Below are 27,398 nucleotides of genomic sequence, written 5' to 3' on the forward strand. Positions count from 1 at the left end.
GGTTAAATTGAAATGAATAAGGGCATCAAAATAAAACAGAATGAAATACGCTAAAATGATATTTTAGTGCTGCCACTATATTCATTTAAAAGGCATTTATTTGGCTCAGGGGTTTTGGTAAAAAACATATATATACGTATATATTTACATGTAAAAACATACAATGCATCATCATCACAATTCATAACAAAAATGGACCAGTGAGGTATTTTGAATCCCCCGCCCCACAGTTTGTGAATTAACAAGACAAAAACAGACAAGCTAATAGCACTAAACGTGACATGTGAATGCAAGCTATTATGTGCAGAACAGTGAAGGTGGGAATCACATAATACGGGAGGAGAGGGGGAGGAGGGACGGGTGGGAAGGGGAAGGGAAGCAGGGACTGAGGGGGGAGGAGGCGGTCAAATCTGCGCATCTGTCGAGCCAGCGAGGAAGAGGAGACAGAGAGGGCGAGAGTAAGGAAGGCGAGCCGAGCAGGATGAGGACAGCGGCGCTGGAGATGATTCTCCCGTTGACGCCGGGATGGGAGACGCCAGAACCGCCGCTAGCCGGACCCACGGGCCATGAGGGAGGAGCCGTGCCGCGGAGGCGACATGGAGGCGCATAGCACCCGCTGAAAGAGAGAGCGAGAGAGACAGTCTCTTTATTTTAGCCTAGCAGCATCATCAGCACCATTCGTCCAACCGACCTGAGCGGGGAGGAGGTGGTGGAGGAGGAGGACGAGGAGGAAGAGGAAGAGAGGGAGGCAGAGATGGGCTCCCACGTTGCTCAGACCCTGCGTCAGGGCGTTTGGGCGTCTCTGACCGGGGGCTGGTACCATGACCCGGAGCAGAAGAAATTCAACAACTCCTGCCACCTCTATCTGTGGATCTTCCTGCTCATGCTGCCGTTGTCGTTGCATCTGGTGAGTTAGGGCCTTTCGTCGTTTTTGCTAGCGCGAGGTGCGCACCGTACCCTTCCGACATCCTCCATTGTGTGCTTGGTGAGAAAAGCAAGGCGGCATTGTCGCAGTGTGTTGCCTCCTCGGTGCACGCGGCGACTCGGCGCATGGATGCTCCCGCGCGTGACAGCATCAACTGCTGCCATCACTGTGCACGCATGCTCATTGTGTTTGAACCATGTCAATACTTTTGGCATTTCCAATCTGTGGTGGTGCATGCTTGAGAGAGGCTTTTTTGGAAAATAAACACCCGACTGAGAGAGTCAACATGCGATTAGCCTGATATTATTTAAAAATGGTGGTTGTTGATAGTGAACATAAACAATAAAGTTATTTGTAATCTTCTAACTTTCGAAATCCTGTAATCAGTCAAGTATCAAAGTTACTTTTCGAGTAACTTTTGCAACAATTGGTGTCCGCAGGCCCTGCCTCCGACCACCATGGCCCTGAGCATCTACTGCGCCTCCGTCACCGTCTTCTTTGTGCTGGTCAAGACGGCCAACTACCGACTGCACGTGTTGTTCGACGAGGGCGAGGCGGTGGTCCGCAGCAGCCTCTCGGACCTCAGCAGGGCCGCCGACAAGAAGAGCAATGCTGCCTCCGACGCCTGCTTGCCTGCCAAAATCAGGTGACTAGAAGCTGATCTTTGGGAACTATTTTAGTCACTTCCTCGTGTCTATTTTTTACTCCCACTGCCTTTTTTTAAGATCAAATGTGTGCATTTGTGATCGAGTGAATAAGAACGGAGCTCAAATTCCTCCCTCTTACTTTCAAGGATTCTCAGCACAATACTAGCAATAAAAAAAAAGTCAATCTAAGTCAGCGCCTCACCTTTGTCCATAAGGAAGAGCAGCACCGTCCCAGACAGTGTTGGCATGACGATGCTGGCTCAAAAGCGTCCCAGTCAGGTGATCCAGGTAACAGTCAAGCAGACGGAAACCGACGCGGGACTGATCGGGGTGGTGAGTGGCAGTCGCCCCGCGGACAGCCTTACACTTGCAAGTGAATTTCAACGCCATGTTTCTCCTCCATGCAGGAGTGTTCCAAATCAGAAGAGCCCAAGATGCAAGAAGGTGACGACCATTTTGAGGAGGGACATTTCTCACAGATGCTTCATTATGATATAATTTCTACTTTTCTGATTTCCTTCCACAAACGCAGTGGCCTGCAATGCCCAATGCAGCACAGAAGAGAAGACAGGGGAGGCTGCCCCGCCGCAACAAAGCCCGGAACTAGCCCCAGGGCAACCCCCTGACGGGAATGCTCCTCAGAAGTCCCCATCCCTAAGTGAAAGACAGAAGACACCATCTGTGGAAGTAATTGACAACGTGGAGCCACCGGATGTGCAGAAAGCCAACGAGGAGAAGGAGGAAGCAAGCGGAGGAACATCTGAAGGTGTTCCTACCTGCAAAGGTAATGAAGACGACCGTGTAGAGAAGGACAACGAGGTCCACAAGGAGCTGTCGGATGCCAACAATAACTCGCTGGAGACCGCTCGGGAGTGCCCTCACGAGTTCATCGACATGCCAGACCCAGCGACACAGGTGCTGTGATGTCACACCTTCAATGTGTGTTGTGAGGTCAGATGACTTACTTTGTATTTTGTGGCAGGACGAGCCAGGCGAGGAGACGTATTGCTCCGATGAAATCGAAGTGGTTCTCACCGACAGTTCCGCCCCGACGACTTCGCCTCCTCCTCATCACGCGGACGCCGACGCGGTCAAGATTGTCATCACCATGAGCTGTGACCCTCGTACCGCCGCCCAGCTGGAAGAGAACGTCAAGCAGAGCCTGCTGGAGAATGCGCAGGTAAGATCGATGGCGGCGGGTTGAGCATCAGTTATTTGAATGGCGGCGCTGGGCATGTGTGTCAGGTCCAAAAGGATGCTGGCGGCGAGTGTCACATCAAGATCCCCGTCATCACTTTCGACTTGCCTGAAGACGACAAGCAGGAGGAAGAAGCGCAAGAGGAAAAAGAAGCGGACTCATTAAAGGAAGAGCCCACCCCGGGACGGATGGCGAGCCAAAGCGAAGAGTTCTACTCGTGCGGGGACATCGTGCATCCTGGTGGCGAGCAGGACTCGCCAAGCCCGCCGCACACCAACGACACCACCTCGTCCGGTGTGGACGTCCATTCCCACTTTCACCCCGATGACACAGACCCTCCGGTTTCCAGCGCGGACCCTCAAGGTTTCCTGCGCCTTCCGCCTGCGTTGGGCCGCCTCGGTCCTGGCGGACGGATACACTTACGCGGGCTGAGCATGGACAGCGGGAAAGATGCTGTGCTGCTTTCCGACCGCTCCCAAAACACAGTATGTCAAGTCGCCTCGGTGTCTCTTCTTCTTGCTCTAACTTCTTTTGTCTCAGAATCAGACCATCATGACCACCTCCAAATCGGACCTGGAGGCAAAAGAGGGCCAGATTCCGAACGAATCCAACTTCTTGGAGTTCGTCTCCCTGTTGGAGTCGCTCAGTGCCCGAGCGAGCGCCAAGGAAGAAGAAGGACAGGACCCCCGGCTGCAAGTGGGAACCTCCGTGGAGACAGAAAATCAACGCACGGGTTTGTTATTGTATCTTATCTGTCTTGAGCCCTTCACGTATTTTTCTAACCAACACAATGCCATGTGTCTCTGCACTGCAGAGAATGTCAACGCATCTTCCGGAGCAGATGACCCCAAAGAAACCAAAACGCACAGCAAAGCGGAGCGACCCATCCCACCCACCAGTCTGGCTCCCGACAAGTCTGTTCTGCCCATACACATTCCCATCGTCTCACCAGACAGGTATACCAACAAAAACCTTTTATACACGAGGGCAACACCAATTTGGATTTTTTTTGATGGGCAGGATTAAATTTCAGTAGCTGATTAATCAGCAAGTTGATTCAAGAAATAAAGAAAACGTACACGCCTTTGAGCATCACAAACTTGCATCTCCAGTCCGCAGACGGAAAAAGATCCCGACTATGACTCACTGCCTTCCCAAACGTCCCAGTCAGAAAGCTCCATGCTGCAGGTCATCTGTCGGCCGGAGGCGACGAACAAAGAGGACGCGTATACCTTCCACACTGTGCACCGTGAGCCATCTCAGATTTAAAGATTTTTTTTTTTTTCTCAATTCTAAGTAATGCGTTTGTGTACCCAGGAGACAGGCCACGAAAACTGTACGCGGAGCGAGCCCTCAACTTGCCGCTGGGAGCCGAGCTGATCACTGGCAACATGTGGTATGAAGACAATTTTTTATGTTTGGCATCTACGCAATAATGCCAAAACTGTCGCATGCGCGTGTGTGTGTGTTCAGTGACCTGCTGTCCACTTCGTCCAACTCGGAGTGCCAGGACAGTATGGCGGGGGGGCACGCTGACTGTCCTTTCCAACGACGGATCATTCCTTCGCACCGACTTCGTCCCCGAAGGACGCACCCTGAGATCTTCCAGGTGGGCATAAAAAAAAAAGTTAAAACCAGTATAAAATGCCATTTTGTTCATTCAACTATGCAACATCTTGCTCAGGAGGAAGACTCTTTAGATGATTCCTCAGAGACCACCACGGAGGAGAAGCCCACCAGGAAAATTTACTACAAGCTCAAGTTGCTTCCAGGAAAGTGGGTGGATATTTTATACGACCGTCTCACCTTGCTGGCTCTTCTGGACAGGTAAGTGGTGCTCATGGGAAAATCCCAATCTAAAACTATACCTAGCAGGTAAATTCATAATCTGAAGGGTTTCGGTCTGCATAGGAACCAAGATGTTCTGGAGAACCTGGTGGCGGTTTTCATGGCTTTCCTGGTTTCCTTCCTGGGCTTTGTGCTGCTCAACGACGGCTGCTTTAAAGACTTCTGGGTCTTCCAGTTTTGTCTGGTCATTGCTAGCTGCCAATACTCCTTACTGAAGGTAAACAAAGCAGAACACCAAACAGAATTTGTACTCAAGTTGTTTTTTCTTGCTTTGCAGAGTGTTCAACCAGATGCGGCTTCACCAACACACGTGAGCATTTATCTTTGAAATCGTTTCTTGGATTATCGACGTAGTAGCATTTGCGTGTACTTTTGAACAGGGTCACAACCAGCTGGTGGCCTACAGCCGCGCGGCCTACTTCTGCATCTTCTGCTCGCTCATCTGGACGCTGGAGCAGCTCCTGCGTAGGAAGGACCTCCCCGTGTCCACATTGTACGGCGTCACCATCGTGTGCCGCGACGCACTGCGCTTTGCGAGGAATCTGCTCGTGGGTACGGGCGAAGCTGGACGCGCGCTTGAGCCTCAAGCCATTTATCCTTTGATGGAGTCGTTTTTTGATGGCTTTTGATAACAGGTTTTACTCACTGCTTCCCCATCACATTCCTGCTGGGCCTTTTTCCGCAAGTCAACACCTTCACCATCTACCTGCTGGAGCAGATTGACATTCACTTTTTCGGCGGAACAGGTCAGCCGAGGCAAATTCTATTCGTGAGGTCATTCGTGTCCCGTTTTGGAGGGCTGCTATCATGCATGATTTAGATTTGTGTTTCGACGGTGGCGAAATGGTTCTTTTGTTGACATTCCAGCGGCTACGAGTCTGATCTCGGCGGTGTACGGTATCCTCCGCAGTCTGGCTGCTCTGTCTCTGCTCTACGGTTTCTGCTTCGGAGCTCTTAAGGTAGACGCGGCCAATGTGCCAGAATCACCAGGGGGCGCTTTAAAACGTTTCGTGTTTGTCGTAGGAGCCGTGGGACGAGCAGCACACTCCGGCCTTGTTCTCCGGTTTCTGCGGCCTTCTGGTGGTCTTTTCTTACCACCTCAGTCGGCAGAGCAGCGACCCTTCCGTTATGATGCGAGTCTTTTTTCGTAATTGAATTGATAAAAAAATATTCGACACTCACTTGTGCTGTTTTTTAATTTCAGCTCGCTGATCAAGTCGAAAGTCATGCCCACGTTGGCAGAGGGCGAGGAAGACAAAGGCCAAGACGCCGACATCGAAGACCCTCTGCCCAAGAAGCTTCAGAATTCCATGGTGAGCAGCAACACTTGATTTGATATGGCTAAGTATTGTCTCTCAACATCTGAATCATAAATGAGATTAATAATCACACAGAAGGAGATTCTTCTGTCAGATGTGATCGTGTGCTCGCTGGCCTACATCCTGACCTTCGCCATCACCGCCAGCACCGTCTTCCTGTCGCTCAAGGTGAGACTTCTCCGTCTCCTGACCTTGAGGCAGACGAGCTAAGCGCTAATACATATTAAGTCATTTTTTTGGTTTCAGCCCTTCGTGACCATCGTGCTGTACGCGCTGGCGGGGACAGTGGGCTTGGTGACGCATTACGTGATCCCCCAGCTGAGGAAGCATCACCCCTGGCTGTGGATCTCGCACCCGCTGCTCAAGACCAAAGAGTACCACCAGTTTGAGCCCAGAGGTCAGACATTTCATTTCAAATGAAAAACTTCAAAATGCTTATTTATTTATATTTATAAAAAAAAACGAATGTTTTGGTTGAATTAAAATCATAAAATGTCATTTGATTTTTAAATTACAATTTGATTTTCTTTTATGACTTATTAACATTCTCTATTCCTTTTGACTTTGATAAATCAATAGAATATTATTTAATTTAAAATTACAAATAATTTCTCAAATGAAACTTTATTAGCTCATCGCATAATATTTTCTTTTTTTACTCTAAAGTCTTAGCTGTAGTCATTCTTTTCATTCCATCATATTTTTGTGGTGTGTGTGTGAAAGAGGACGCAGTGCTAATGTGGTTCGAGCGTCTGTACGTGTGCCTGCTGTGCCTGGAGAAGTACGTGGTGTACCCCGCCATCATCCTGAGCGCGCTCACCAACGACGGCTTTGCCCTGAGCCACCGCAAGAGGCTGGGGATCCAGTAAGACGTGCCTTACCTTCGCCCGCCTGCGGGGGCGCTTCCGTGATGCATTTTTTTCTCTCTCTCACCCTGCTGCAGCTGCGACGTTCTGCTGAACATCGTGGCCGGGATGAAGCTCCTGCGCTCGTCCTTCTGCGACCCCAGCTTCCAGTTCGTCACCTTGCTCTTCACGCTGCTCTTCTTCCACTTTGACTGCCCGCGCGCCTCCGAGAGCTTCCTGCTTGACTTTTTCCTCATGTCTATCCTCTTCCACAAGGTGAGCGCTCACACCTGAAAGCGCAAATAAAACCATTAATCATTAGAAACAATCAGTAATGTGTGACTGTTTCAGTTTGCTTGTCAGCTGTACCTAATGCAGTGTCTTGTTTTGATTCCAGATGCGTGAGCTGCTGCTGAAGCTTCACTTCATCATGGTCTACATCGCCCCCTGGCAGATCGCCTGGGGCAGCGCCTTCCACGCCTTCGCCCAACCCTTCGCCGTGCCTCGTATCCTTTCGTTATTTTATGTAGGCGCTAGCTCACCGCAAGATCCAAAAGTTGGTTCTTGACTGGCGCGCCATCAGACTCGGCCATGCTGCTGCTGCAGACGCTTATCACCACCGTCTTCTACACCCCGCTGGCCCCTTTCCTGGGCAGCGCCATCTTCATCTCCTCGTATCCGCGACCCATCAAGTTCTGGGAGAGAAACTATAAGTAAGGCAAATGCGAAAGACACTATTACCAGCTCAGTGGCCTTGGGGTTGAGTGTACACCCTGAGATTGGGTGGTCGTGGGTTCAAACGCCGGCCGGGTCATACCGGAGACTATATAAATGGTACCCATTTCTTCCCTGCTTGGCACTCAGTGTAAGGGGGCCTCAGATCACCAAATTACTGTTTTTTTTTTTATAATGTGCAGTCCATCTTAAAGCTGCAACCGTTTGGGCGGTGTGACAACACCAATGATATTTCTATTCAATATTTGGCAATGGCGAAAGACTACACAAATAAATTTACCTTTACAGCTATGTCACCTGAGATGTGACAGTAGTAAAAACACAAAATTGTCACCTGCAGCACAAAGCGCATTGACAACTCCAACAGCTGCCTGGTGTCTCAAGTTGATAAAGAGACGGGTGAGTTCTCGGCCGCTATTTACACTTTTGTCAAAGCGCTCCATCTAGTGCTTCTGAATTTCTCTTCTCGCCGGTTGTGCTATTTTCCCGACCGTCTTCCACCAGGCTGCGATGACAACAACCTCAACTCCATCTTCTACGAGTACTTGACGCGTTCCCTGCAGCACTCACTCAGCGGCGATCTCATGCTGGGCCGCTGGGGCAACTACAGCGCCGGGGACTGTTTCATCCTGGCCTCGGACTACCTCAACGCCCTGGTGCACCTCATCGAGATCGGCAACGGCCTGGTTACCTTCCAGCTACGAGGGCTGGAGTTCAGAGGTATGGAGTTCCTTTGCAATGTGGCGATGCCCCGAGACATAGCCAGTGAAACAAGGGCTTCTTTGCTTTTTGTAGGAACATACTGCCAGCAGCGTGAGGTGGAGGCCATCACGGAGGGCGTGGAGGAGGATGACGCCTGTTGCTGCTGCGAGCCGGGCCACCTGCCCCACATGCTGTCGTGCAACGCCGCCTTTAACCTGCGCTGGCTGGCGTGGGAGGTGACGGCCACCAAGTACCTGCTGGAGGGTTACAGCATCAGTGAGAACAACGCCGCTACCATGCTGCAGGTCTACGACCTCCGCAAGTTGCTCATCACCTACTACCTGAAGGTACTTGTCCAAACAAGAAGATTCATCTTCAGGAAATCTCCCACTCATCCATCTCTTCCTCTTCCCAGAGTGTTATTTACTACCTGGTGCACTCCCCAAAGCTGACCACCTGGCTCAAGGACGAAGCCATCCATGAGGCGCTGCAGTCCTACACCAAGTGGCACCACATCGAGCGAGACCCTCAGGTGTTTAGCGTCAAGATAGACGAGGACTACGTGCACTGCCTGCAGGGGGTGACGCGGGCCAGCTTCTGCAACGTCTACCTGGAGTGGATCCAGTACTGCGCTGGCAAGATGGAGACGGTACGGAAGACCGAAAACTAAAACCAAATGCTGCTTGAGTTGGTTTCATTCTGATTGTGGCAGTCTTTTTGTTCGTCTGTCCAGCCTGTCGACAGCGATGAAGATTCCCCTCTGGTGACTCTGTCCTACGCTCTGTCAGTCCTGGGAAGACGATCACTCGGAACGGCATCGCATAACATGTCCAACAGGTAGGTAAAATCTCTTTTGAGCCCATTAGATGAATTGATCATGGAGAAAGCTGCACCACAAGGGGGCATTAGAAGCACCTGAACTTCCACTAGCTCTTTTGTTCTTGTTTTTTTCCTACCCCATCAAGCTTGGAATCCTTCTTGTATGGTTTCAACACACTGTTCAAAGGCGACTTCCGCATTGCTACCAAGGATGAGTGGGTGTTCGCCGATCTTGACCTCCTGCAGAAGGTGGTGGCCCCCGCCGTCAGAATGAGCCTGAAGCTCCATCAGGTACTGACAAGCTGCCGTTACACACAATGCATTGCGACACATCCTTCAAGACAATCTTGGCTAAAACCATCCGGTCGTGTTGTAGTCAGTCAGTCTTCTGCTTTTCCTCCTCCCAGGATCACTTCACGTGTCTGGAGGAGACAGAGGAGTCGTCCATCTTGTACGAGGCCATCACCAACTACCGCAGTAGTCTGGTGATTTGCCACGAGAGCGACCCGGCCTGGCGCAAGGCGGTTCTGTCCAGCCGCGATACGCTGCTGACGCTGCGCCACATGGTGGACGACGGCACAGACGAGTACAAGATCATCATGCTCTACAAGCGGCACCTCAGCTTCAAAGTTATCAAGGTAACCACAGATTCCTTACATGGGATGTCGGTTTGTATGCTTTCTGTGTGCTCCTGCACTACTTCTGAAATTCTCTTGGCAGATCAACAAGGAGTGCGTGCGAGGCTTGTGGGCTGGCCAGCAGCAAGAATTGATCTTCTTACGGAACCGCAATCCAGAGCGTGGCAGCATCCAGAACTCCAAGCAGGCGCTGAGGAACATGGTCAACTCGTCGTGCGACCAGCCGCTCGGCTACCCCATGTACGTGTCGCCCCAAAGCTGTGGAGAACCGAGAGGTTCAGGGTTTTGACGTGGGTTGTTTTGTGCTGTCAATCCAGGTATGTGTCGCCGCTGACGACATCATACGCGGGAACCCACCGTACGTTACGTAAAATTGGAGGAGGGGCTTCCAGCTTGGACGCTATTCGTTCCTGGTTGTGCTCCAAATGGCTCAGGTTTAACAGAACTTCAACTCAAGTCAAACAAAGAATGGGGTTACCCAAAAACCTGCCAGTCTTTAAATTCGTTTGGTATCTGTCACATATGCCGACAGAGTGCGCAAGGACAACCTGAACAGCTGCAACAGCGGCGTCAACATGGATGACGGTGACTGCGGCACCGGCAGATCCTCATCTCTGAGCCAAAACCGGCCGTCGTCGGTCACCTCCAATAGTCTGAGTGGTTATCAGCAGAGAGCTCCCCGGACCACGCGAAGCCACCGACACCACAGCTCAGGTAGAACAAAACAAAAGACAGGGGACTTAGTACAGAACCATGGACAAACATAACTAAAGTTTCAACAGTAACTGATTCACTTCCAAGATTAACATTTAAAGTCTCTGTATTTTTTTAACAGACAGAAAAAGGTATAGCTGGTAAAATCTTTGAAGAGTTTACCTTTAATTCTTTCAGCCTTCTTCTGTTTTTATTTACTGGGAACCCAAAAATAGGAGTTCTATTTTTTTTTTGTTACAATGTGTCTTGTTGTGTGCAGCCAGGAGGGAGTATCGCAGCAGGTCGGTCCAGCCTCAGACCCAGCGGCCGCCGGTCAGTAGCCAATCGGGACCCATCGTGGACTCGGCCTCCAACCACGGCTTGGTCCAGCGTCTTTCCAACAGCCAGCTGTCTTTCAACACTTCCATAGCATCCATCTTCTCCCAGGTTAACACACACACGACACAGATGACTGACGGTTAGATTTAGCTTTCTGCTCGACAAAGCACATTTTTCTCAGGTCCCTCGTCTCTCGGGAAACGGCGGGATCAGCTCGCAGATCCAGGCGGCACCGAATCAGCAGCGTTCCAGTCAGGTACAAGCTCGCTACACTTTGCATCAGCACTCTGTAAACACGGAGCGGCTCCATTACAAATTCCAGTACATACATTTCAGCGGCACCACAACGTTGTGCATATTTCTCATCAGGTGTCGTCGTCTTCGTCCACCTTGAGTCTGCTGTTCGGCAAGCGCAGTTTCTCCAGCGGACTGGTGATCTCGGGACTATCGGCCGCCGAGGGGGGCAACACCACCGACACGCAATCGTCGTCCAGTGTCAACATCGCCATGGGACCCTCGCACCGATCCGCCAGCAGGGCCACACAGGTTCGTGCTTGGTGCCAAGATACTTATATTGAAGGCTGCTTAGGAATTTCATTTAGACAAAAGTAGTGCTCCATAGCCTTTGCTAAGGTATATCTTTTTTTGCTAAGCTAAACTCATTAGCTTTTGTCTATTCCATACCTTTCAACAGTGGACATCGGAGCCGTACGAGAGCATCGACGAGACCGTTGCCAATGCCTCCGTCGAGCAGTCACATGACCAGAGCGTCAGCCACGGATTGGACAAGACCCCCTCGAAAGACACCCCCACGACAGCTCCTGATGCGACGGACCAAAAGCCTGCGTGAGAACGGTCACACTTACAGAGAGGACTGTATTACGTCGGTGACGAGAGCCACCGAAATGCACACGGACAGACTTACCTCCACATCACTCAGCATGTGTTCTCACTTTGTTCTCTGAATGTCAACGCCCTCATGGATACTGGTAACAGAATAAAAACTAATGTGTTTTTAACTAAAGTCTTTCTGTTTTGTAATGTCTATAGATCGCAGATTTGTATAAAGTCTCAAATTTGGCACGGTGAGACTTGGTCATGACAATGAATGCATGGATATAAAAATAAGTAGCTCACCTACACACCCCCTTAATTTAAATAAATCTAGAAAGCGTCACACAATTTTAATAATTTCCCAGTCCAACCCCAATAAAGACACCATGACATTTGTGAAAAAAACTCTAATAAGTATTTATTGTAAGTTGTTACACTCTCTAGCAGCACTATGCAAATGACAAGATATTCAAGGGCAGTTACAACAGATTGGCCTTTTGTCATAACGCAAAGATGGTGAGTGGTTTTCCGTGTAAACAGAGACCGAGAACCGCAGATCGAAACGGACCACAGCTTTCATACAGCAGGCGAGACTCATCGCAAGGCCTCTCAGAGAAATGAGAAATAAGCCCCATTTTTAAGAGAAACCAACAGAATAATAAAAGTGAACTTTTTTGTTTGCGGGCGACAAAAGTTACAATTTCAGTTCTGACATAATAGCTCTTATTTGTCTGTCATCAACCAACATTAGACATTATCGTCTCTTTACAAAATCTTTACGTGTTGGTAAAGACGACAACTGTGAGAAATGACAAACACTTTTGAAATGAAGGGAACACTTGGAGCGGGTTTATAGTCCAACCGGATGATAATGAACATGTTTGGCACATCGTTTTTTCTTTTGTTGGAATTCACCAGTTAGAAAAAAACAATTTTAAAATGGACATTTAGATGCAAAAGTACCGTTGTTTCGTTACATCCGATTTGAACCGTCATGCAAAGATTTGCAGAAAGCAACACCATTCATTATCAAAAGTCGGTCACAATGCACACATTTGCTTTCTCGAGGTACATAGCGAGATGAGACGGCGGGTCCGCGACAACGTTCGGACGCTACACTTGAGGCCTCCCTGCATCTCACGGCACTTTGGACAGCAAGTGCTTGGCAAGGCTCGACCGTCAATCGGATTCTTTCCGGGCCCTCGGTTGTTCTATCAAACGTTAACTGGCAGCTCTTGCGCTTCCTGAAATCCCAACAAAAGTCACCGTTGGACCGACTTTATTAAAGTTGCGGTTGGGGGGGGGAGTCGTCGTTTTGTGATGTGAGACATAAGAGCAATCGTTTTGTTGTTGTTGGTCTTATTTTCTGCTTGTTGTCTGACTTTGAAGAAATCGTGTTTATCGGTCCTGAGCCGTTAAAGAGTTTTCCGATTGTAGAATTTATCTCGCAACCAGTGGACTAACTCATGCTAACGGACCAACTGCTGACCTTCGCACTATCATGTGACACTCAAGAATCAAGTATGCTTCATTGAAAAAAATACGAACCCCTCAAAAGAGTTTTTTTTTTTTAATTTTCTGCATACTGCAGTACTTGAATACATACTCATACAGTATCGTTTGTAGCAAATAACTGAATTATTTCATTTATTTAGCAAAAAAGCATGCTCAATAGAAAAAAACGTTTTTCCCATCAGCTAAATGTTGAAATTCCCAATTTCCGCCTGCGCTTTTTCCATCATCTCTTGACCTTGAGGCTTAGGCATCGAAATCAATAAAGAGAAAAGTGATCGCCTAAAATCCATTAGTCCCACACCAGCCAGTTGAGGACGACAAAACTGTAACGGCGGAGGAGTGTCGCCGCTCTGCCAGCAAATGGTGGTATTGCATGTCAGAGAGAGAGGAAGCTGGAGCACGAGAAATAAAAGTGACGGATTTTGAGGATTTCTAGGGAAAACAAACACGAGGCACCGTTTACCGATGTTGAGGAATCGGATTTTGCGCTAATCGATAAAACCTGCCGGAGAGATCTCTGGCGTGAGTAAAGCCCAAAATCGAACCTCAACGCAAATATTTTTAAAAAGTGTCTCAAATTTGCTATGTGAACATTGACGCATTTTAGGAATTTGTTGGAATAAAAATGGGAAAAAAAATGCCCACTTCCCATGGATGACGTCATCCACACAGTGATTGTTGGCGAGGATGTGGCTACAAAAACGTGACGTTTGAAGGTTGGAAATCGACGACATGCTCTTAGTTTAGGTAAAAAAGGAAAGAAACACCTTTTCACAGACAAAATCAAAAGTTCACAGGAAGTCGATTTTACAAGCTTGTTAACACATTTCAGCCCTTCGAACCTTTTGTGGATGTAAAAAGGCCTGAACAGAGACGGACGGGCTGGAGATGGGTACTAAGAAAGTCATTTGTTTTTGTTTTCATTTTACAAAATTGTACACAATAGCTAGCTACTTTTCTTCGCAAGATGCCAGCACACAGCCACATAATGTCAGACAACATTTATTTGTTTTTGTATCATCACGAAGGCATATACTATTTTCTCTGTATATTACTTTTTTATATAGATATTTATGTGTATGAGTGTGTGTGTATATATATATATATACATATATATATATATACACATACATATATATATATACACATACACACACACTATATATACTATATATACACACAAATATACACACACTTACAGCTAAAAACAAAAATAATAAGCGTACATTTTTGCTGAGTGAGATTGAAGGATTTCAGCAAAGGGCAATGTAAACCATGGTCCATCTTTTAACGGGTGCGAGTGAAACCTCGCCCTTTCCCAGCAATACATTTGCATAGGCAAAAATGGGATTAGCCCTTAGACAGTGGTTTCCTGAATTATTTATCGAGATGCAGAAATTCTAGTTGAAAATCAAAACGAAATCAGACAACAATAAAAATCATGTCTAGGCTAAGCTCTCTCGAATGCACCCCCGTGCCCGCATGCCGCCACTCTTATACATTTTTGTCTGTGCACATTTTGTAGTTTACAGTGTTAGGCTTCAAGTATATCTACAAAATAACGAAACAAACTGAAAAAGAAAAAAAAAAGAAAAAAAAACCTGACAACTAGATGTGAAATAAATTAACCGACATGAGAGGTAGTGAAAAGCCTACGGAGACGCTCGTTTGTTTTCATCAAAGGAGAAACGATAATCATCATCATAATAAAAGTGTCAGTAAGGCCAAAGCTTCGCAAACCTCCTCTTTCTCATCAGGACACTTCAGCTCTTTAAAAAAAAAAAGAAATCAAATAAAGTGGAAATGGCTGAGCACCGCCACCACCGCATTGCTTCACATGTTCATTGCTTGTAAAATCCACAGTTATTCAACACAAAACAAGCACCTTGGCCGCGTGAAAGTCACAATAAATTAAACGGGGAGGGGAAATGGACACCGAGCGGGAAAACGGCAAACACGCCGTGCTCCCGGTCCAACTCTCCCAAGTCTAGAACCTTCCGGCTCGTCTCCCAAACGCTTTGAACACGGCACCACCAAGGGCATAAATTGTTTTTGTTTATTTTGAAATGTAAACTTGATTTGAATTGCACCATGATGTTTATTTTAGGTTTTTATCTGAGCAGTGTGAAACATTCTCGTAACTTTAATCATTTTTTTCCTAAGAACAGGAAAAAAAAAATAATTGCCGATGTGATTCAACTGGGCGCATGCATCCACAGCGAAGGAGATAATAATGTGGCCGCCTGCATGTGTTGTTAAATAGTTTTTAGTTCTTCAGAGGAACTCGTGGGAAACAAGGAGGCCTTTGTTTTCATTTGACTCTGGATTAAAAAAAATATATATATATATTTTGTTAAGATTTTTTCTTTTTTCAATCTCAAAAACAATGTTTCTATTGACTTCGCTGATTGATAACATTGACTACATTTGACTGTACAGCAGAACCTCCAAACTCGAACCCAATCTGTCGAAGCAATTTTGCAAATAATGTTTTTTTCCAGGTTCAAAAACCTTCAGGCTATGGTTTAAGGAACAATTTAAAGTCCTTAACTGTTATACAAGAGACTTTAGCCACAACCAAAATAAAGTAAATGTACTCACCCTTTGAAGGCTGACAAAGCAGGAAGTTATCTGCAGAGCGATACCGTCACCGAGTTTAAAGGTATTGCTGCAATTGATTCGGTCTGGCAAAAAGAAAAAGCTCAAAAAAAGAGCAAAGGACACTTATCAGCTCAAATTTAACATTGTGGGCTGTCAACAGCATTTTTAAAAAATCACATCAATTGCCAAAACATATCCACAGATTGTTTTTGTATTGGGGGATGTGGTTGAACTTCAAGCTGTTCCACTTTTGGAGGTTCCACTGCAACTCATCAACTAGCAAACGTAGTTTTGATAGGCATGACGACCCGCGTGTTGAGCGTCGGGTCGGTGCGGAATTGAAAAATCATGTCCGGCAGACGTACTTTATATTGGCTGGCAACTACTTTGCCAGGTAAAGAATGTGAACAACAACAACGTGACATCAGCTACGACCACTCAGAACGCTTCTCAATACGACACTGTCATGGAAGCAGGAGTTCAGAACATTCAAATTCTCCTGTCTCATGACTAATATTTTTTAAAAAGTTAATAAATTGTCCTCGGAATTTATCAAGGAAATTTCGTGCCTATCCCTAATTTTGACTCCTTTCGGCAGTTTAAAATCTAGCATAACAATAAAGAGACACGGTTGCTAACTAGGCTAACCACAGTACATCCGATTGCACTTTTTGTTTTTGCTAGCCTGCTCTTACAATGGCTCTCGACCAAAACTTGGCACGTCAACGTCAGGTAGTTAGATATGTAGGTGGCGATACAGAGTGCTCCCATGTATCAACAAGTAGTGGCACAGTTTCCGCAAAACACTTTAGGATCTGATAGATACATCATTCATCTATGTAGCAATCAGTAGTATTATCGGAGTGAATTCGACAACTAACAAAAAAAAAATATATAGCATAATACTTCAGTCATGCACTTTCTACTGCATATCAACAGACCGGCCGGGCCGAAAAAAATTAGTTATGGGGACATTTGGCAAGACCCCGCCCTACATTTTGTCCTCTAAATTCTTTAAAGCGACACTATCATGCGTTTTAAAGTCTGATTTTTTTTCTTTTTTCTTTTTTTTAGAAAAGTAGTCCAAAGAATGTGTGGCGCAAAGGCATGCTAACTTAGCAAGCGGCTCTAGCCTAGCGCCCACAGAGAAGTGTTAGCATTGACGCTAACGGACAATTTGCTGGCTAAAACGAGTTCTCTTCTCCTCCGCGCAGTTGACATCATGTTTGGCACCCGCTTCACCTCACAGAAAAAGGCCAAGGGCCCGTTATCCTAACCGCGTCAGTGCCTGAATGTAGACGACTACTGCTGTGTTATTATTATAATTTATTTTGGACCTGTGCTTGTCAGGCTATGAGGGTACGAATGGGAAGCAGGACGAGGGGAAAAATAAAGGAATGGGCGGGATTAACTGTGGTTGTTTTCCATGGGGGAATGGGGGGGGCTACAGCAGCGCCACTTGTGCAGCCAATATTTTCTCAAAACATGTGTGAAGGCATTGTTGAGTTACATGTAGCTGCCCAACCACAAGTCTAGCCCTTACTCCTCCCACGCGAAAGAAGGAAAGTGCTCGGATGGACGGATAGATGGAAACGCGGACGGGTGCTGCTTCAATGTGGACGCCTCCCCTTGAATAAAACTACTTACTTTCCCTTTCTGGAAAACTAATTCAGAAAAAAAAAATTACACGGTTGCAGTCATCGGCGTGAGATAGCCTTCCTTTCGTTAGCTCAGAATGACATGGGGGGGAAATGAAAAGTAAGGTGTCATTATTACAGTACAGGAATAGTTGGCGGGTCCATTCTCTCTCTCTCTCTCTCATGTTCTCTCTTACTTCCTGGTCCTGAGGAGTCCAGTCTAACATGACCATCGAGACATCTGCGCTCGCGAAAACAATCAGCAGCCGGAGAAGGCGGCCTCGTCAAATTTGACCTAAAAGCAACCAGCAAATTCACATCACCGGCTAGAAATTGCTTAAAAATATAAATAAGAACAATAACCAGCTATCTGGGATGTCATTCAGTCTTTTTGCAATCAAGAAAGAGTTTGTTTTTCCAAACCGGACTTGTGGCACCATAGTTGACGACGTCGTCGTCGTCGCGATGGAGGGTAAGGTGGGGTGCGGGCGGGGTCTTTAGGTGTCCAGGCAGGTGCGCCTCCTGTTGGCGAGGAGGTCTCTGTAAACGCTGGAGTTGAGGAAGCGGGGGAAGGAGTCCCGGTGCATCAGCGTGTAGATTTGGAGCTGTGCCTCCTCGTACATCAGGCTGCTGGGCTCGGCCAGGCTCTGGTTGATGCCCTCGCGTACCCGTGAGTCCAGGCTCACCTGGGGCCACAGATGAGAGATAGAAAAGGGCTGACATTAGGCTTAGTAAACCTCTAAAGATGAGATTCTCAGTCTCCTACGAGCACCACCAGTGATATGCAGGCTCCCTCTAGTGGTGTGCAAAATAATCAGTGTAGTTATTTTTTTATTGTTTATACTTTATAGACTTCAATTATTTCATTTATCACTGTTCATACACACAGCCTTATCAAACAAAGGACAATTAATTGTCAGTGGTGTGTTAGTCAGCTTTCAAACAAAAAGCCAAACCTCTTTCGGCGACAGTATGGACACGTAGTCTTCGTATATGATCCTGGCCTTCTCGTCCACCACTGAGGGATCCGTCTCCTTCTTCAGCTCGTCGCAGGCCAACCAGAAGAGGAGGTTGTCCTCGCTGTACTCTGACCTGAGGAACTCCCGAAAGATCTCCCTGCCCTCCAGCGAGCGCAGCATCATCTCAAAGCTCCGAGACCACGACAGCACCTCGTCGAGGCTGGGGTGTCTGCGGCAGGACACGCTAGAGATCAAGACAACGCGGTCGTGACTACGCAGCGTGGAGGCCGACGCGGGCTGAGGACTTACTGTTCTTCTGCAGCTTCAATACTGTCCATCCTGGTGCAGGTCTGGCGTTCGCTTCTCTCCATCCGGTCTTCACTCCTGCATGGGAAGCAAAAAGCAATCTTTGATTTACATTCATTACATCAGATTCGCTCATTACATCCGATTTTTCTGTTCTGAAAATATATCCAAGTATCCATTTTTTTAAATTTTCAATATGGGTCCAATACTTGCATTGATTTTTCCAACATGTAAGCTAGTCATCTTAATTTGGGGGAAGTATGGCATGGACAAGTACGTAAATGTGTTCCGACACATTCTGTATAGTTCTGCGAGTATGCAGATACAAGTCAGTCCGTTACCTTGTGACCAAGGCAAAAACAACGCTTGCATTATTTGTTGTTTGCCATTAATGCTAGCGCACAAAGCTAGCATTCATTCACTTAAATTTCAGTAGTTAAAAAAAAAGGGGGGGAAAGACAAAGAAGTATCCCATTGGCTTATACGTATGTGCATTTATAGAGCGCTGCATTTATTTGACAAAATATGTTTCAGTCTAGTAGGGATGTCCTCGTCTCATTCCAATTTTTTTTTTTTTTAAAGTTTTGTCCACATGACAAACTTTCTCGTGACATGAATGGTGAGGCAGGCCGTGTTTTGAGTCTTTAGGCAGAAAAGAAGAGCGCTGGGTCTCGGTGTCTTTTATTGTTCACAATCTAAGAGACGAAATAAAAATGCTGCTAAGAATTCGCCGGCGACAAAAAATAATAAAAACAAAAGCGCTGGCGTCATGAAATTCTTAGTTTGTATCACGCAGCCATTAATCGAACTGCGTGCGACCGTCAAGCGAGCAAGACAATCTCCGCTAAACACTGCCACACATGCAGTGAACAATGGCCTCCTGTCAACGCACTAAACACACATGCTAGCTTAGCTTCCCTCCGTCCACCGCCGCTCTGTCTCACTCGCCCTGGTCCATAATGCAACAGACACTGCGCCGTCTATTTTTGTCACACCATGGAGGATCTCTGCTTCCTCTTGTCAAAGTCCCCATTGTGCTGCCTCTAATAGGGTAAGCGGGCCACAGCCCCCGGGTGCCCTCACAATAGGGCTAAATATACAGGATGTTCTTCACAGCTGTTTTGCATGTGATGAGAGGCTGGAAATAGAAGAGTATTGTATGATGGCGAGTGAGCACCGGGTTAGAGGGGATGAGCGAGGAGGGGCCGAGCGAGATGGGGAAGTCTGATAGACCAGGAGACAAACACGTAAACATCACCACAGAAATTGGAGGTGGGGGGGTCAGAGCCGCATGGAGACTCGGGAGACTCCTTCCAGGCTTGACAAGCTGCCAGCCTGCCGACCTCTTCAGATGGAGTGCTGCGACAGAGGCGACATTCACCATTCACTCACTGCTTTCTTGGCCGAGCGTGCGGCGGCTGCGGGAGCCGTGTCGCTCGCAACCGGATGAGGCGGGACTTTGTGCAACTCGGGCTGGATTTTAATTAATTTTTGCCCCACGTGAACTTGAATACACAGCCGATGATGTCCTCGCTAACAGCTGCCAGATTAAAAGGAAGCCCCCCGTCCACAAGCTTCGAATAGTTTCTCGGCTATTTTGCAAACGGAGAACCTACCAGAGACACTTGCAGCAGCCGCACCAGCAGAGGCAGCAGGTGTTGGGTCGGGGCTGTCCGGGGACCTGCGGTGGGGCCTCGATGTGCGCCGCCTGCCTTTTTCTCATCTCCACTCCACTCACACTCCGGGGCTGTAGAACACAAAATACACTTGTCAGTTGACACAACTTGAAACTTGCATTTACTACCTTATCATGCCCATTTGAATTTAATTAATCGTTCCGTAAATCCAATTTAAAACATTGCAGTTACTAAAGGTTTCACGATGGCAACAGTTTAAGCCACTGACGGATTTGTGCGCTGAACATCCAATTCGATGTTCAAGGATGATTTGCGTGCATGCCGTGTTCCACCTTGGAGACGCCGTGGAGCCCTGCCATGCTCGCCGGGGGGGTTTCCCCTGACATTTCACATGCTTGGAAGGCGGACATGAGCGAGGCCTTGGGTTAAGTGTGTGTGTGTATTGCAGATAGAAGCCGGGGGGGTGTAGAGAGCGAGCCACTTAACCATCACACTGCAGCCTTTCTTTACGGCAGCGAGCACTGCGGGCTAATCTAAATAAAACGCCTCGCTCTAAGAAGTCATTTAAAGTGCCTCAGACAATAACGCACAGTGTAGCCTTGTCAGTTGATTTCTTAAACGCCTGGCGAGCGAGACGGCCAGCTGGCGGGCTGGCTGCGAGTTAAACGGACCTGGGAAAGCCTGCTCGCGCTGCTGAGCAAACGGCGCTCTCGCAGAGCCAGCCTGTTACATCACAACTCCTGACATTTGTCTCATAGGGGGGGGGGGGGGGGGGGGGGTGAATTGTCGCAGAATGCAATCAAAGTTGCAGCCCTGAGAAAAGAAAAAAAAAAGAGAGAGAGAGAGAGTGCCTACCTGCTCATATCAAACCCGTCATTAATACCTCCGATATGAAAAAGAGCAGCAGAGAGGCTCGCAAATCTATTCCTGGCGCAGCATCTCGTCTCCCGCGTCCTGATCCAGCTGGTCTGCATATGGACATAGGACGGACGGGAAACTAAGGCGACGGGCTGTGTGATATGCAAATGACGTCGCCTGACCACTGGAAAGTGCATCAGTTATTCAGCAACCAGGCAACCAAAATAAAACTGGATGCAAACGAGAGCGGGCCGCAGCTTTGTTGTGAAAGCTGGAGAGGCAAGGCTGCTTTGACAGCACGGCTTAGCGCCGCCGTCTTGAAAATACAAATTGGGCCGTAGGAGCACAAAAGGGACACTTGTGGGAGGTTTCTGGAGCATCAACTAGAGCTCAGAGAGGAAATGGACTCTCAAAAAGGTAGACAGATGACAGTTTTGGCCAGATTGGTTTCTGAAAATCTGGACTTGACTTGAAAGAAATGTGTTTTCCCGCCACATCTTACCATGAATTAGTTAGTTGTTGAAAGCAGGTCAGACAGAGTGTTCATGGCGTGAGGTAATCGGTTGCCAGACGATAGCGGGGCCGCTCGGCGGAGGGGCCGATAGCGGCTAATGGACTGTCTCGGTAGCTGGCGGGAGGCTCGGGGCAAGGCCAGGTGGTCCTTTTTTACCAACGGCAGCAGCGCTTAGTGCTTTCACCATCCCTGACCAGAGACGCTCGTGGAAATCTCCCCCCTCAGCTCACAACCGCGCCTTCGGTTTCTTCTCTCGCCCTCTGGGCTTCCTCCAATCTCAGCCAATGGGTCGTTTGTGGACTTGAAAGTACAGCATCTGGGGGGGGCAAAACACATGAGCTAAATCACATTTGCCAACCAATACGCTTATCGGACTAGGCAATCAAAGACAGTATGATTGAGACTTGTAACCAGATTGAGGCCGTGGCTGCTTGTTCGCTCAAACACAAAAACTCCAGAACAAAAAAACATCATACTTGATGGTTTGCGACTGCGCTAATGCTAACATTGCTAAACTCTAGCGGGGAAAAAAAAAAGAAAATAACTAAACCCTTTTTTGTTGTGGACCATTTTGTATTTTCGTCAGAGGGCCGTTATGACACTGAAACCAAATAAATGTTTTGTTTTTTTATCTCACTGCATTACAGATACACAGCAAATTAATGGATTACTCGCTCCAAAATCACAAATGAAGGGTTTTCAATTATTGTTTCTTATTGTAAAAAGAAAATAATCATAATAATTGGATGGCTTGGATTGGATGGCAATAGCCGCATATTTGTGACATCAAATTATCATTGCCTAAAGTTAAGCACTTTGGATCAGCAAAACAAATTGCAGTGTGAAGGAAGCGTTGTAAAGCTTACGCTTCCGGCAAGTTTATCAGCGTAGTTTGTCACTCTGCTTATTTTCTGCTATTCACGAGTGTTTCTGAAAACAAATAGGAACTTTCTGTCGAAGAGGACGTCCACCGTTAATCAACACAGCAACAACAACAAAAACATCCTAAGGAAGTGACCGTGGGTGAATTTTTAATGAGCTCGCATATTGAAGGTTTACTGAGCTGAGCGCTCCACAACAAACATCAGAATCCAAGCAATCTTTTTTTTTTTTTTTAAACGACATCATGAAACATAACCCAGGCCGACTTTCGCTGCTTCAGCCAAACACCCGAACCACAGTCAGTCATGCCATTTTGCTGCATTTTCTCCTCGGAAAGGAAACTGACTAAGCGTGAAACGGCCTCCCAGCCTGCCTACCCGCGTGTTGATTTGGGAAATTGTCTTTTTCAACACAATCCGACATAGACTGTGAAAGGGAAAGAGAAGAGATATTCGTTTGAATGTTTAGCAGTATTGTGGGACACGTTTTTGGGGGGGTTATTTTTTTTTTGTCCTGCAATGCATTTCAATAGCCGTTAGTTATATTCGGATCTTTGTTGTCGGTGGGCCGGCCCACTCCTCTGACCACTATTCACATCAGCCTCATTCATTATTTTATTCATTTCAGTGATGTTTTACTATGCTAACAAAAAAAGCCAAGATTTGGACCCTTTCCATCATTTCTCATTCCTGCATTGACTTAGTCATCTTTCGTCCACAAACTGCTTCTTTCTGGCTGCCATCACATGACACAACATGCCAGCCCGATACTGTTGCGAATCTGCAACCATTCCTTCGGAACTTTGAACCAAAAAATACAAGTCCTACTTGTATGCCTAAACGGCCCATGACGAAGGATTTTGCATAGCCTGCATAAAAAAAAAAAGAAAGAACCTTTTTCCTTTGCGAATGGCAAACGTTTCCAAGAGGAAGACAGGCCACAAGCAAAATGCTTCCTAAAATAAAAGATTCTCTGACAGGAACTATGTTTCACATTGTAATGCATGGCTTGCCAAATTTAGGGCCCGAGGCCCTAAAAGTGGAAGTTTGTGTCCACGTAATTTCCTCGGAACCCGTCATTTGATTTTCAAAATGCCCATCCCAAACGCAACCAGCATTTTGACAGATAGGCATTTTCCGTCTAATTTTGTCATGTTGCTACTTAGAGATTACTTTGGTGGATATTTGGTGGCAGTATTGTGTATTTATGAGCCCCAAGTAAATTGCAGAAAGCAATAAGTGACTGAGTAGAACAATGAAGCATGATTAGAACCTTCAGCGGGGAAGTCTGGTGACACTCAACACGGAAATGGGGCTCTCGTTTGCTAAACCAAGGAGCTGAAAATGGAGGTTCTTTGCACTAGAAAAAGTATTGTAGGTTGATATGTTGCATCTGCCTCAAGGCCCCCATCTGCCGCTTTTCTCCTGAACCTGCTCTCATCGGGGAACTCCAACTCCTATTACTATTAGCTCCACTGGCTAGCCGCTGCTGCGAACCCACCCGAGCGCAGCCGCCAGCCGAGCCCAAACGCAGTCAAGGAAGGCGGCGACGAACCTTATTCAAACGACAGCCTTATCGCTGTCGCTCGCAAGCCGCCCAAGAGTCGCTATCTTCGGAGGGAGCCGCGCTAGCTGCCATGCTAATCACCAAGCTAGCTTCTCCTCCTCCGCCGCCGCCGCCGCGGCCGGTGAGTGTGCCCCCGGATTCGCAGGGCGCCCAAATCAAGCGTTTTCTTACCGCTTTGTGTCAGACTGTCAGTGTCCCAGGGTGGTGGGTGCGCACGCCACGGTGTCTCGACGCCTCTCGGAGGGCATCGTTAATGTGGATTCGGCCGCGGAACGTCCATCGCCGCCGTTTTTCCGTCCATCCGCCCCACTTCAGCACCGAACGCCGCCGAGCCCCTGGATGCACTGCGCATGCGCGCTGCTCTCTGCCTCTGCAGCCCATCATCAGGAGGGCTCGTTCCAGATGTTTCGGACCGGTACCCTTGCACTCAAACAGGATAGTTGAGGGTTACAATGATTTTTAAATAGTCCATGACCATGCCATTTATCTCAAGTCGTACGCGCGGTTCGGCACCAGCGGGTTCACCTACAGAATGAATGAATGAATAGACAACCCAACTTTTTTAATTAAATATTGAATAGTGAAATACCACTAAACAAGCAAAGGACAACAATTCCTTGCAGAAGTCCTTAAAAAGATGATCGTATGTTTCATATTTGCCTTCCTCAACATTTCCTGTGCTTCACAACTCACGGTCCACTGCATTTTCTATATAGTAAGACAAGATGAACTCGAACTATGATGCGAAAAAGCAGTCAAGCTGTTCATTCATCCGTTTTTTTTTTTAAATTCTGGTTGTTCTCTGCCGTAGCACAAGGGGGCGCTAACGCTCTTTATCTATTTCCAGTACATAAACACATCTACCATCCCTTATTTGAATGTACGTACTGCACTTGTGCAGAAATATCCACTTGTATGGCAACCAAAAACTATCATTGTCACCGTCCCCCTCCCAAAAACACAATTACCAACAAGATATTTCATAGCCAACAATTTACACAAAAAACAAGCGGCAGGGATTGATTTTGCTACTTTTTTTGGGGGACTTTTCATGTGATGGAAGATTGCGTGTGAAAAGGTCAAGAGATCCCAAATACTCTCAAAATTAACCTCCAGATTCACCTATTCATATTTTACGATTTATTTTTACAAATGTTACTGTGTTTTTGTTACCGGGGACGAAGGTGTTTCAACATCCCTCCACACTTCCAGATAAAATCAACACCTACACCAACTTTTGAAGGCGCAAATAAAGATAAGAATAAAGTAAGGTCTTGTGCGCATTTAATTTGAATTTCTCTCCAGGACACCAAATGTAATCTATAGTGTAAACTGGAGCTGAGTAAGCCCCCAAAGAGTTATTCTTACTGATGTAGGCACACAGACAGGCGGCCCTTTTCATGAAAAGCCAATTTTTCTCCCCGAGTGGCTTTCTCTATCATCATAACACATTATTTATGTCTGGCGCCAAAGTGCATGTGACTGATGCTGATGGTGTCAGGGAGGTGAACGACAAATTCGACTGATAAATAGACAAGATGGAGCCACTAATCATCCTTAATCGTCTTGCTGGTCTGCAAGAAAGAAATTGTAGAACATTTGCAAGTACATAGTGATCAATATTTGTGTGTGGCTTCTATTTTACTTTTATTTTTATATTTATTGTAGTATCATTTACAAGAGTAGTTAACTGTTTTTCTGAAATGGAAAATGTATTCTTATTTTTCAGTACCTAATACGAAACAGACAATTGGGCGTGGTTAGCATATGCCAACATTTTCATTGGCCAGAGGAGCATGGAGGATTGTGCCCCACAAATTCTGCCCAGCAACAAGTGACTGAGGGAAAAAAAACAGAACATTACAATTGTGATGTACATCGCTGCGTATACTAAATAATTAAAATATTTTTTGTTATAATTAAAGTTACCCTGTATGGTCTACATAAAAGAAACATTTATTTATGATCAAATTTAAACAATTTAAAAAAAATCTGGTAAGTGCAGTCTGAAATTTCTGCCATTTCTGATTAAATTTAAGATTTTTGACTCATTTAGAAGTGACCTCCAGCAGTGGGCAGTTTAATGACATTATGGCGTTTCCCAATCATGCCTATGCTAAAAGAAATAAGAAAAAAAAGCTCAGTGGCCTAGTGGTAGAGTGTCCGCCCTGAGACTGGAAGGTTGTGGGTTCAAATCTATCTGGAGAGAAGCACACATCAAACTTTTATCTTCCTCTAAAAACACATCCACATACGTATATCAATATTATGGATATTTTCATTTCATTGTGTCTTTATGCTGCGGACGTGGAGATACGAGGTTATCACTGGACTGTTTTGAAAAGAACTGCTGCTATGGCAACATTAATTGTCATCTCTCCGGGGCCCGCCATTATTGACAAAACTTGCTTCCCTCTTGAGTGATTCCCAGCTGTGCCTGCCTGGCACAATCTGTATGCAGCCCAAAAAAAAAGATTGATTACTTTATGAGATTACACATGCCTTGAGCAGTCTAGCAAAACCACATTGGTACATTTGAGCTCATCGCAGGAAAAGATAGCAAATCCAAACTGACATGCTTATCGAATCCCGCAGCAGCGTTCCGCAAGTTTGACATTTTGAAAATTATTGACTGACGACAAGCCCGGAAAAACACAAAAGAAGAAATGTCGGCGTTATTAAAGCAAAAAGTTTCCCGGCTGCTAAATGTCAACTTGTCGAGAACTCACAAGCGGGAGACAGAACAGGGAGACGACACACAATTAACTGTCACGGAACAAAAGTCTTAGGGGTTGGCTGGTGCAGACTGCATTTAAAGCTCTCCACAAAAAAAAAAAGAAAAAAATGTCTGTGGGTGGAAAAGCAAGTGATTGTGAAGCTGTGAGAAGATATTCACCTAACTCGAAAAGTGATGACTGGAAAAGAAGAAAAACAGTGAAGTCAGTGGCTTCACTGTTCTAATACTTTTGCAGGGGAACTGTTGTGTCTATTTCCTTAAAAATTGGCATCGGTGTTCCAATACTTTTGGAAGTACACCTAGCGTCTGTGTCTTTTGCCCCAGAGAAGGTCACTGGGAGGATTTCGCTTTCCAGTCTGACGGAAAATTGATGAGGCAAAACACGAGCGTCGACCCCCCCCCCTCATTTCAAGTAAGCTTCTTCTCCACTTTTTTCCCTTCACCATTCAGCGGCCGATAATGCAGGCCTTGACCTTGACTTTTAATTTGATTCAGCCATTTGTGCAATAATGCCGTTGGTGCCATGAATATTTTGAGCGTGGCTGCCGTAACAAAATTGGAGAGTTCAAGCAGGGCCTCTTAAGTGTGATGTAATAACTATGCCAACCAAATTTCATGTTACATTTGAATGACTCCTCTCACCA

The 27,398-nt window shown here is 46.7% G+C and overlaps 2 protein-coding genes and 1 long non-coding RNA gene across 6 annotated transcripts; 1 reads left to right on the plus strand and 2 right to left on the minus strand.

Annotated features, from left to right (window-relative positions):
* Nucleotides 1-80: 80 nt before the first annotated feature.
* Nucleotides 81-796, minus strand: LOC119134322. Its single transcript, XR_005100302.1, has 2 exons — nt 692-796; nt 81-616 (listed from the first exon to the last, which is right to left on the minus strand). It is a non-coding gene; the product is annotated as an uncharacterized LOC119134322 (long non-coding RNA).
* pcnx2 (pecanex 2) lies at nt 614-11,732 on the plus strand. Its single transcript, XM_037270894.1, has 40 exons — nt 614-907; nt 1,366-1,571; nt 1,788-1,905; nt 1,980-2,016; nt 2,105-2,487; nt 2,555-2,752; nt 2,818-3,255; nt 3,311-3,503; nt 3,585-3,726; nt 3,883-4,019; nt 4,088-4,166; nt 4,244-4,379; nt 4,455-4,597; nt 4,682-4,835; nt 4,896-4,928; nt 4,999-5,170; nt 5,254-5,364; nt 5,486-5,577; nt 5,642-5,751; nt 5,823-5,931; nt 6,013-6,105; nt 6,184-6,334; nt 6,661-6,802; nt 6,881-7,058; nt 7,180-7,288; nt 7,366-7,495; nt 7,858-7,916; nt 8,022-8,237; nt 8,313-8,566; nt 8,635-8,868; nt 8,953-9,056; nt 9,185-9,329; nt 9,446-9,676; nt 9,759-9,916; nt 9,994-10,110; nt 10,209-10,390; nt 10,650-10,816; nt 10,890-10,964; nt 11,078-11,254; nt 11,403-11,732. The coding sequence occupies exons 1-40, from the start codon at nt 755-757 to the stop codon at nt 11,556-11,558; spliced, it is 6,222 nt and encodes a 2,073-aa protein (XP_037126789.1). The 5' UTR covers nt 614-754; the 3' UTR covers nt 11,559-11,732.
* Nucleotides 11,733-11,941: 209 nt separating this feature from the next.
* Nucleotides 11,942-24,375, minus strand: rgs17 (regulator of G protein signaling 17). Of its 4 annotated transcripts, none has more exons than XM_037270899.1 (6): nt 24,189-24,375; nt 21,558-21,885; nt 20,177-20,307; nt 18,564-18,638; nt 18,252-18,483; nt 11,942-17,981 (listed from the first exon to the last, which is right to left on the minus strand). In XM_037270899.1, exons 2-6 carry the CDS (start codon nt 21,558-21,560, stop codon nt 17,793-17,795), a joined length of 630 nt encoding a protein of 209 aa, XP_037126794.1. In that variant the 5' UTR covers nt 21,561-21,885; nt 24,189-24,375; the 3' UTR covers nt 11,942-17,792. The 4 variants fall into 4 exon arrangements, with proteins under 4 accessions (XP_037126794.1, XP_037126793.1, XP_037126795.1 ...); XM_037270898.1 differs by having other exon boundaries at nt 18,252-18,498; nt 24,189-24,374; XM_037270900.1 differs by lacking the exons at nt 21,558-21,885; nt 24,189-24,375 and adding an exon at nt 21,053-21,523 and having other exon boundaries at nt 18,252-18,498.
* Between the last annotated feature and the right edge of the window lie 3,023 nt (nt 24,376-27,398).

This window comes from Syngnathus acus, chromosome 15 (assembly GCF_901709675.1).
Source record: "Syngnathus acus chromosome 15, fSynAcu1.2, whole genome shotgun sequence".
In the NCBI taxonomy this organism is placed as follows: Eukaryota; Metazoa; Chordata; class Actinopteri; order Syngnathiformes; family Syngnathidae; genus Syngnathus; species Syngnathus acus.

Bases quoted from the DNA above. Each gene is read 5' to 3' on its own strand.
- pcnx2 (XM_037270894.1), top strand. From the start codon at position 755: ATGGGCTCCCACGTTGCTCAGACCCTGCGTCAGGGCGTTTGGGCGTCT. The intron at 1,906-1,979 runs GTGAGTGGCAGT...TCCTCCATGCAG, and splicing joins ACGCGGGACTGATCGGGGTG to GAGTGTTCCAAATCAGAAGA. The intron at 2,488-2,554 runs GTGCTGTGATGT...ATTTTGTGGCAG, and splicing joins TGCCAGACCCAGCGACACAG to GACGAGCCAGGCGAGGAGAC.
- rgs17 (XM_037270898.1), bottom strand. The intron at 18,499-18,563 runs GTAAGTCCTCAG...CTTGATCTCTAG, and splicing joins ATTGAAGCTGCAGAAGAACA to CGTGTCCTGCCGCAGACACC. The intron at 17,982-18,251 runs GTTTGGCTTTTT...CTGTGGCCCCAG, and splicing joins CCATACTGTCGCCGAAAGAG to GTGAGCCTGGACTCACGGGT.